The following is a 9,847-nucleotide window of genomic DNA, read 5'->3' on the forward strand; positions in this document are numbered from 1 at the left end:
AATGTGAGTGCATTTTTATTCTATTCTATTTTATTTATTTATTTATTTATTTATTTATTTATTTGAGACAGGGTTTCTCTGTGTAGCCTTGGCTGTCCTGGACTCACTTTGTAGACCAGGCTGGCCTCGAACTCAAAGCAATCTGCCTGCCTCTGCCTCCCAAGTGTTGGTGAGTGTGTTTTTAAATGAGGGTTTTTCAGGGCCTGGAGAGATGGCTCAGTGGTTAAGAGCGCTGGCTGCTCTTCCAGATGACCTGGGTTTGATTTCTAGCACCCACATGGTGGCTCCCAACCACCTGTAACTCTAGTTTCAGGGGATCTGACACCCTCTTAAGGCCTCCTTGGGCACCAAGCACACATGTGGCACACATACACACAAGCAGGCAAAATACCCACATACATAAAATAAAAACAAAGAAGGCTTCTCACACATACCCTGAACACGCTTTCTGTTCTTCTGACTTTGTGCAGGGCAAGTAGGTGCTCAGCCACAGAGCTGTACCCCAAGCCCACGGCTAATCTTTAATTGTATAATCATTTTCTGAGCTAAAAATAAGTCAGATCCTTCTGGGTCTACAGAAGGTAACATGGCCTGTAACTTAACCTGACAAATTATCTGTAGGACTGCCACCACAGAAATGTCACAAAGCCTAGTACTTACCAGGAACCCTTGGGGCCCCCGGCCACCCTCACGGAAGGCTAAGGTACATACTTTTCACCTGGAAACTTCTCCGCTGTCAAGTCGGCCTGCCTCTCAGTGTCATAGGGCCGGTATTCTCTGTAGGACCTTCGCTCTGCTCTATCAAGCACCACGTCTGTCCCCCGGTTGTCACTCCATCCCTGCTGCTCCCCTCTTCTAGGAATCCGCTTCTGGCCTGCCAGGAGAACCAAAACAAAGCTGGAACGCAGCATCACCGTTCGGGTAGACGCGGGTTTTCTACTAGAAACCAAAGTCACTGGAAAGTGGGAGTTTCAGAGAGAAACAGTTACTGCCTACTGATGCCTTGTCTGCTAATTATCAACCCACGTCACCGTCAAGCCCTAGAAATAACAGGGTCAAGCCATACGGGCTCCACATTTACAGAGTGTGATGACGGAGCCTAGGCCAGCCTTCACCTGATGTTGTCTCAGGGGTGCCACCGTGCCTGGCCGGCTTTATGTTTGTCTTCAGTGCCCATGGGGCTGTTCCTAGGTATCTTTTTACTGGACGGCTAATACCGGCACAGCAGACTACACTTTTAGAATCCCAGTTGCAGTCAAGCATGGTGGCCCAGGCTTTTCATCCCAGCATTCAGGAGGTAGAGGCAGGTGGATCTCTGCGTGAGTTCTAGGACAGTCAAGACTACACAGAGAAACCTTGTCGTGAAAAACCAGAATAAAAAAGAATCCCAGGTGCAAACAAACCAAGGGCACCTAGGGTCTGTCATCTGACATAAAGGGGTTTGCTTTTTACACAGAGGTGTGTATGGTAATTTAGATCTTCCTGCTTTTTTAAATAAGGTTTGTGTGTGTGGCACCACTCACTCCACACATGTTCCCTGACCCTTTTAAGAGGCAGCCAGTACTCACACAGGGCGTCTTTTGTTCACTGAGGACCCAGAGCCCAGCTGGGGCAGAGGCTACTGCTTTCTCCCCCACCCCCACCATTTTTTTTTCTGTTCTCTACTTTTTCTTTTCTTTCTTTCTCTTTTTTCCAAGACAGGGTAGCCCTTGTCTTTCTCTGTGTAGCCCTGGCTGTTCAGGAACTGTTTATGTAGACCAGGCTGGCCTCAGACTCAGAGCTCTACCTGCTTGTGTCGTCCCCGTCCGTCCCATGTCCCCCTCCCCCCCAACTGCCTGGCCCTGGTCTCTACTTTTTATGCTTACCTTTGTGACTCATGAGGTCTGCGCTAACATCATAATAGGCTGTGCAGAGCTTCACTGCTTCTTATGGTCCCTGGGACACTATGTGTAACTAACTCCTATCCTAATGCCTTTTGCTTTTCTTAGCATAAAGTATTCTTCACACTGATTGCATAGCTATAAAAGGTTTAATTTCTTCAAGTAGGCACATTTTAGCTGTTAAATTCCTCTCATAGGCAACATACATATATGTGTATTTGTATGTATAGGCATATATACACACATTTTAGGAAATACAGGTGTATATGTTTTTCACAGTATTTCCTACCCATTAAAGTCTAACACTTGCAAAAATTATCAGTTCTTATTTTGAAGCAAAAATCTGTGATATCACTAACATAAGACTGTACAGCCTTTTGTGGTTGGAAAGATGGTTCAGAGGTTAAGAGCACTGGCTGCTCTTTCAAAGGTCCTGAGTTCAATTCCCAGCAACAACACGGTGGCTCACAACCATCTAGAATGAGATCTGATGCCCCCTTCTGGCGTGCAGATGTACATGCAGGCAGAATAATGTAAACATAATAAATAACTTAAAAATTATTTAAAAAAAAAAAAGACTGTACAGCTTTTCACATAGTTTTTGATGTGGCTGTGGTGGTGTACGCCTTTAATCCTAGCACTTGGAAGGCAGAGGCGGGCGGGTCGATGTGAGTTCAAGGTTAGCCTGGTCAACAAAGTGAGTCCAGGACAGCCAAAATAACACATAGAAACCTCTGTCTGGAAAAAAAACTTAAAAAAAAAAAAAAAAAAAAGTATTTTTTGAGTGTGATGAACTATACCACAAACCTAAGCTCAGTCTCTGTCTTTGAGAGACCCTTGCTGGCCTGGAACTCCCTATGTAGACCAGGCTGGCCTCAAACTCACAAGAAATCTACCTGCCTTGTGTGTGTGTGTGTGTGTGTGTGTGTGTGATGGGTTCACAGATGTACACCATCATGCCAAGAAGCCTAATGTTTTCAATGTCCCATGACTAGAAATATGTAAATAGGATATACATCACTCAGTGAGTTCACAACCTAAATTTGTGGTATGCTCAGAACATGGAAAAATATGATAAATAGACCTTTTATTGTAAAAAATTTGCATTACTGAGAAATCAAGATTGGGTGCGAGAGATGGCTCAGTGGGCAAAGTGTTTGCCGTGCAAGGGTGCTGACCCAAGTTCAGAGCCCCAGGACATACAGAAAAGGCAAGGGTGGTGAAGCATGCCCGTGACACCAACACGGGGGAGGGAGAGAATGCTTGGCCAATACATGTTGAGTTCTGGGTCTGTAAAGATGGCTCAGCAGCTGGGCGTTGTGGCGCACGCCTTTAATCCCAGCACTCGGGAGGCAGAGGCAGGCGGATTTCTGTGAGTTCGAGGCCAGCCTGGTCTACAAAGTAAGTCCAGGATGGCCAAGGCTACACAGAGAAACCCTGTCTCGAAAAACCAAAAAAAAAAAAGAAGATGGCTCAGCAGTTAGGAGCACTGGCTGCTCTTTCTGGGTTCAATTCCCAGCACCCAAATGGCAGCTCACGACTGTAACTCCAGTTCCAGGGGATCTGACATGCTCACATAGACATATATATAAGCAAAACACCAATGCACATAAAATAAAAATATTTATAAATTGTTAAAGATTCTGTCTTAGGAAAATAAGGTGAAAAGTGACAGAAGATGCCTAACATTGCCTTCTCGATTCTACATGCACACCTGTGTGTGCACATGCACACGCACGCACACATATGCACACTCAAAACTGGAAGCGGTGACCCCCTATATCTAAGGCTAAGGGAGCATTACAGAAGAGGTGGAAAGGTTGTAAGCCAGAGAACCAGGGTGTCTGCTGCAAAACAGCGTCTTCCAGAACAAACAGGAATGTTGTACCCATGAGATCTACACCAGAGCTGCATGACAGCAGCTGGCACGCCAGTGTGAACAGGGACATCTCGGAAAGCCCCACCCCTAAATGAACTGTAGGCCTCTGAGAGAGAAGAAATCCGTCTTCTCCACGGACAAGCCCCCTTGATAGATTACTCAATCCTAAGTGGCCAGCCCTAAATACTTGTACATTTGAGTAACCATAAATGAATTTAGGAGAGAGAGAGAGAGAGAGAGAGAGAGTGTGTGTGTGTGTGTGTGTGTGTGTGTGTGTGTGTGTGTGCCAGTAATACAGAAGAGGTCATGAATCTTAGAGGGGGTAGGGGCACAGGAAGAGTTGGGAGGAAGGGAAAAGGGAAATTATGTAAATATGGTAACTCATATATGGAATTCTCAAAAAATGTAACCTAAGAAGTTGGAAGAAGTGTTTGAAATATAAGAGATAAGTTATCATTATGAAAATCAACAAGCTGGGGCTGGAGAGATGGCTCAGAGGTTAGGAGCGCTGCCTGTTCTTCCAAAGGTCCCGAGTTCAATTCCCAGCAACCACATGGTGGCTCACAACCATCTATAATGTGATCTGATGCCTTCTTCTGGTGTGCAGGTGTACATGGAGGCAGAACACTGTATACACAATAATAAATAAATAAATAAATCTTTAAAAAAAAAAAGAAAAAGAAAATCAACAAGCTGAAATTTACTTTTTCCTTTTACTATTTTTTTTGGGGGGGTTGGTTTTTAGAGACAGGGTCTCATTATGTACCCTAGTTGTCCTGAAACTCACTTTGTAAACCAGGCAGTCTTTAAACTCACAGAGATCTGCCTGCCTCTGCCTCCCAAGTGCTAGTATTAAAGGTGTGTACCACCACTCCTGGCTAACAAGCTAAAAAAAAAATTTTTTTTTTAGATTTTATTTATTTTATTTATTGCATATGAGTGCTTTATCTGCAGAAGAGGGTATCAGATCACATTATAGATGGTTGTGAGCTACCATGTGGTTGCTGGGAATGGAACTCAGGACCTCTGGAAGAGCAGGGGGAGCTCTTAACCACTGAGCTCTCTCTCCAGCCCCCAACAAGCTGAAAATTTAAAAAGGTCTATTCATGACATCCTCGTTCCTACTTTTCCTCAATATAAAAAGAACTACTGGGGCTGGAGAAACAGTTCAGTACTTAAGCACAGTTGATGCTCCGCTGAGGACCTGAGTTGGATTACCAGCAACCATGTGGCAGCTCACAACCATCTGTAACTTCTGGTCTGGGGATCTGTTGCCCTCTTCTGGCCTCTCTGGGCATTGCATTCATGTACATTGCCCACATACTCTCATGCAAGCAAACATGTTAACACATGAAAAAAAATATTTTAATCAGCTTCTGATTTCCTACTTGCAATTATGTAACTCATTGTAACTCACAGATTTTTAAAAACTATGTATCTCCATTCAGCTACAGAACTGCTTAGGTGCTTGCTCTCACTTCTTTCTGCTTCCTCTTATTTCTATTATAACAAGTAAACTCTCTGCCAGCCAGGGTTCCTCTGTATAAACTGAAACTGATAATTTTTTTCAGATTTATAAGCTTATTATATTTAAATAATTATGAGTACAACATTACATTTTCTTTTTTAATTTATTTACTTTTATTGATGTGCATTGGTGTTTAACCTGCATATATGTCTATGTGACTGTGTCAGCTCTTGGAGTCAGACAGTTATGAGCTGCCATGTGGGTGCTGGGAATTGAACCCTGGCTCTCTGGAAGAACAGTCAGTGCTCTTAACTGCTGAGCCATCTCTCCAGCCCACATTACATTTTTCTAAAACCCCCAAAACAAAGAAATCAGGGACAGATTTTTCTTTTCCCATAACTTTGTTCGAGGAGATCAAGATGCAGCTGGACATAGCTTGCTGCTCTGTGCTGGCTCAGCAGCTTGGAGCAGGCAATGCAGGCGCTGCCCTTCCAGCCCTTTCCAATAAAGATCTGATCAGTTCTCTAAACTAAAGCCCAGAGAGTAAATGGGATACAGTAAAAATTACAGTAAGATTTCCTATAAAACAAAGCTGAATGTTGGTTTATGGACCATAACCCTGAAAGTTCAGGAAAATAAAAATGAAACTGGTGATTCAAGAGTGAATTTATTCTTGGGCAAGGCTCATCCACGGATTATCATTAGACAGACAAGGACTCTAAAAATATATATTTCCATGGGGAAAATGACTTCCACATCATTTTGAGATTAGTAACTGATTCTGTTACACAGAAAATGTGCGTGGTATTTGTCTACACTGTTCATTCACTCAGGACATTCAAAGTTTAATTTATGAGTGCAGGAAAGTATGCTCTTTCATGTTAATTAGTGCTAACATGATGTATAGAGTCACTCTCTGTAGCCCATCAGATATATTTAGAACAGATGTAGAAACCATGCACACTTGAAAAAGGAATTCTTAGCTGGGCATGGTGGCACGAGCCTGTGATCTCAGCACTCGGGAGGCAGAGGCAGGTGGATCACTGTGAGTTCGCAGACAGCCTGGTCTACAGAGCAAGTCCAGGACAACCAGGGTGACAAAGAGAAACCTGTCTTTAAAAAACAAAAAACAAAAAACAAACAAACAAAAACAAAACAAAAAAAAAGGAATTCTCAGGCTGGAGCGATGGCTCAGAGGTTAAGAGCACCGCCTGCTCTTCCAGAGGACCTAAGTTCAAGTCCCAGCAACCACATGGTGGCTCATAACCATCTATAATAAGATCTGGTGCCCTCTTCTGGCCTACAGGTATAAAGCACTTATATACATTAAATAAATCTTTAAAAGAAAAAAGGAATTCTCATTACAAAATTTCCATTCTAACATCAACTAGGTCTCAAAGGCCAGAAAGCCAAGACTGTGAACTGAAAAAGAAATAACATGCTAAGTATACTAGCTTACTGAATCAGGTGGGAAAGTTATGAAACCCTGTACCTGTGCACATGCCTGTATGTGTGTGCAAGTGTGCATGTGCGTCCTGGGTGTTCACCTCATTTTCTAAGACCAGGTCTCTCTTGGAGTTGGGGATCATGGATTCAGTCAGGGATGGGACTCACATCTTCATGTTTTCAAGACATTTTCTGAGTGATCTATCTCTCCATCCCCACACTGTGCTTTTATTATATAAATATATGTATATAAATGCACGCTGTTATTCATAAGAAAAATAAGGGATCCTTCTGCTAACTTCATACATTTTTGGGATTGTTTAAAATTTCTGTAACAAGAGCTGAGGGTTCAAGCTCAGTAATAGATCATTTGCTCAACATGAATGAAACTCTGGGTTTGCCAAAACAAATATCATTTTAATTTTCAAAAGGCTAAAAATTCAGGGGCTGGAGAGATGGCTCAGTGCTTCAGAGCACTGACTGTTCTTCTAGAGGACCCGAGTTCAGCTCCCAGCATTTACATGGCAGCTCACAACTGTCTGTAACTCCAAGATCTGACACCCTCACACAGAGGGTGCAAAACATCAGCGCACATAAAAAACCAAAAAACAAAAGGCTAAAAATTCAACATTAACATTTAATCTCACAGCGCTCGGGAGACAGAGCTAGGCAGATCTCTGAGTCTGAGGCTCGATTGGTCTACAAATAGAGTTCCAAGACAACCAGGACTGTGACACAGAAAAATCCTGTCTCAAAACACACACACACACACACACACACACACACACACACACACACACAGAGCAAACAAAACAAAGTAAAAAAATTTTTTAAAAAACCAACATTTTAACAGCAGTAACTGGTACCCCCCCCAAAGGCTAGTGTATTTTAACTTGATAAAAAAAGGAAATTTAAAAAGTAAATATAAAAAGAAAACAGCCTTTCCTAATTCTTTTCCTCCCATTTTTCTAAATACAACTAAGAGAAACACAATACAAAATGTACGGTGTGGTGCACTTCCATCTTTAAAGGAGCCCTAATTTCACTGATGTATCCATCTTCATGAATGGTTTCTGACTCTCAAATAAACTTTACAGATAAGGGTAAGCATTACCTAGCTGTATCAGGCAAAGTCTCAAACGTAAAGCCAGAAGTGGAAAGACAATTTTTCTCAAGCAATAACGAGGCAATGATGCCCACACGAACACACCTGCCTACCCCATGGTCAAACCACACTCTAATTCTTGCCAACCTTAGGGTCATAACCTTATTATGAGAAAAATGAGGCGCTCAAGTGGTGAGAGCGTGGCTGCAAACGCCTTGACGCAGCTCAGGTGACAGCAGCAGCCTCCTACGCAGACAGCACAACCAGCGGAGGGCTGACCCCTCTTCTAACCAGGAAGGGTAACTTTGAGCATTCCGCTTGCAAAGGTTAAAACCGCTTCTACAAAAACGCAGTATTGACAGAGAGACCCTGCCTCAAAAAAACCAAACAAAACAGTATTGAATCAATCACAAGTTACACTCCCCACCTACACAGTATGCTCCGCCTGCAATGGATGCCAGCTAACAGCTGGAGGCTATGATTGATTGATTGGGAGATGAGGAAAAGGGCTAAGGCGCAGAAGAGCCGGGACCCGAAGCCCACCCCACTCACCCTGGGCTCTGGTCTGTCGTCCTGGGGCTCCCACACCCGAGGGTGCCCAGGCCTCCCTGAATCTCGAGGCCCAGAATCTGGGATCCCTGAAGGATTCAACAGTGAATCCCGCAGAGGCCGGACGGGAGGGTGAAGGATGCAGCCAGCTGCAGATCTGGCGCTCCACCGAACCAGGACTGCCAGGTGGGTGACTCCGAAAGAGTCACCCCCGGGGCCTTCTTGTCCATCAGGAACCTCCAGCTCAGCCCACTCTACTCCCGACCCGGAACGGGTCCAATTGGATAGGACAGACCCCCCCCCCCCCGCCCCCGCTACCCAGAGTGACTCCCGACCCCTCCTCGTGGATAGGAACCTCGGGGGAGTGACCAAGTGGCCTCTGCCCATCAAAATTCACAGGTCTTGCCCATTCTCCACTAACTGGGATGAGCCCACAGGGCGTGAGACCCTGAGACCCTCCCCACTGAGACAGGGTAACCCGGGAAAGTGACCACCCAGGAGGGTCATGATCCTGCAAGAGTGGCCCCGAAAGAGTGACCCCGGGCCCTGCGCCCATCAGGACACCCTGTTCTGATTCGCCCACGCGGGACTGGTCCCCGTACCTAGCGGCAAGAGGGGTGGCCTCGGTGCCCACGGCGTACCTGGCGGCTGCGGGCCCCCGGGGCTGTCCGGCAGCTGTGCGCCGGACACCGCGAGGTTCTTGCGCTCCTTCTGCGACTCCCTGCGGCCGGCCGCGCCGGGCCTGTGTCCTGAGGCCACCGCCGGGCTCCTGCCGCCACGGTGCCCGGCCCCGCTGGCCGCCGTTGCCTCGTCGCGCCGCTTGCGCTGCAGCTGCTGCTGGCGCCGGTGCTCGGCCTCTCGGAGGATGTCGAACGGGTCCGACTCGTCATCCAGCAGCTGATGGAAGCGGTTGGCCACGACGCAGCCGAACGTCTCCTGCATCGCGGCGCCCGCGGCGGCTACCGGGCTCCCAATGGCCCCCTTCATGACGCCGCCGCTGCGGGCGCCGCGGGCAGCCCAGGCCAGAGAGACTCAGCGAAGCCGGGGGCGAGGACCCATGCTGCCGCCCGCTGCCGCCCGCCGCCGCCGCACTCCGGGCCCCGCGGTCGGCTCCTCCCGCCGGCGCGCCCCAGCCAATCAGCGCTGGCGGACACGCCCTCCGGTCCCGGGGCGCACGAACACCCAATGGGTGGCCGGCGTCTGTGACGCCATGCCCCACTTTACCCCTCCCCCCGGCCTGTGGGCGTGGTGAGGCGGGGCGGGGGCGGAGCTACCACGAGGAACCGCAGGGAAAGCTGTTAGGGTTTTCTAGTCCTTTTGAGCCTGTGGGAGTCTTCGGCGAGGTCATCTAGTCACTAGCCCTTCAGAGCTGTAGAGGAAGGGAGAGAAAGTGCCTTGAGGAGAGGAAGCGTTCTCCGCTACCCTCCCTGGCAGGGAGCTGACCCAATGAAGAAGTTTAGAGTGACTTGAGCTACGAGAGGGGTGATAGGGGCAGGAGACCAAAGCAGCCCATTCAAGCT

The 9,847-nt window shown here is 46.9% G+C and overlaps 1 protein-coding gene across 2 annotated transcripts in view; it reads right to left on the minus strand.

Moving 5' to 3' along the window:
* Habp4 (hyaluronan binding protein 4) overlaps positions 1-9,399 on the minus strand; it is a 28,981-nt gene extending 19,582 nt beyond the window's left edge. Inside the window, exons 1-2 of one of the 2 annotated variants that reach the window (XM_051151105.1) lie at positions 8,969-9,399; positions 712-874 (exon numbers count right to left, since the gene is read on the minus strand). In XM_051151105.1, the coding sequence (XP_051007062.1) occupies positions 712-874; positions 8,969-9,314 (509 nt within the window). In that variant the 5' untranslated portion in view covers positions 9,315-9,399. Of the gene's footprint in view, positions 1-711; positions 875-8,929 lie in introns of both variants that reach the window. The other variant, XM_051151104.1, reaches the window with a different exon arrangement.
* Positions 9,400-9,847: the final 448 nt, after the last annotated feature.

The sequence above is a fragment of the Acomys russatus genome, chromosome 9 (genome assembly GCF_903995435.1).
Source record: "Acomys russatus chromosome 9, mAcoRus1.1, whole genome shotgun sequence".
Taxonomy (NCBI): Eukaryota; Metazoa; Chordata; class Mammalia; order Rodentia; family Muridae; genus Acomys; species Acomys russatus.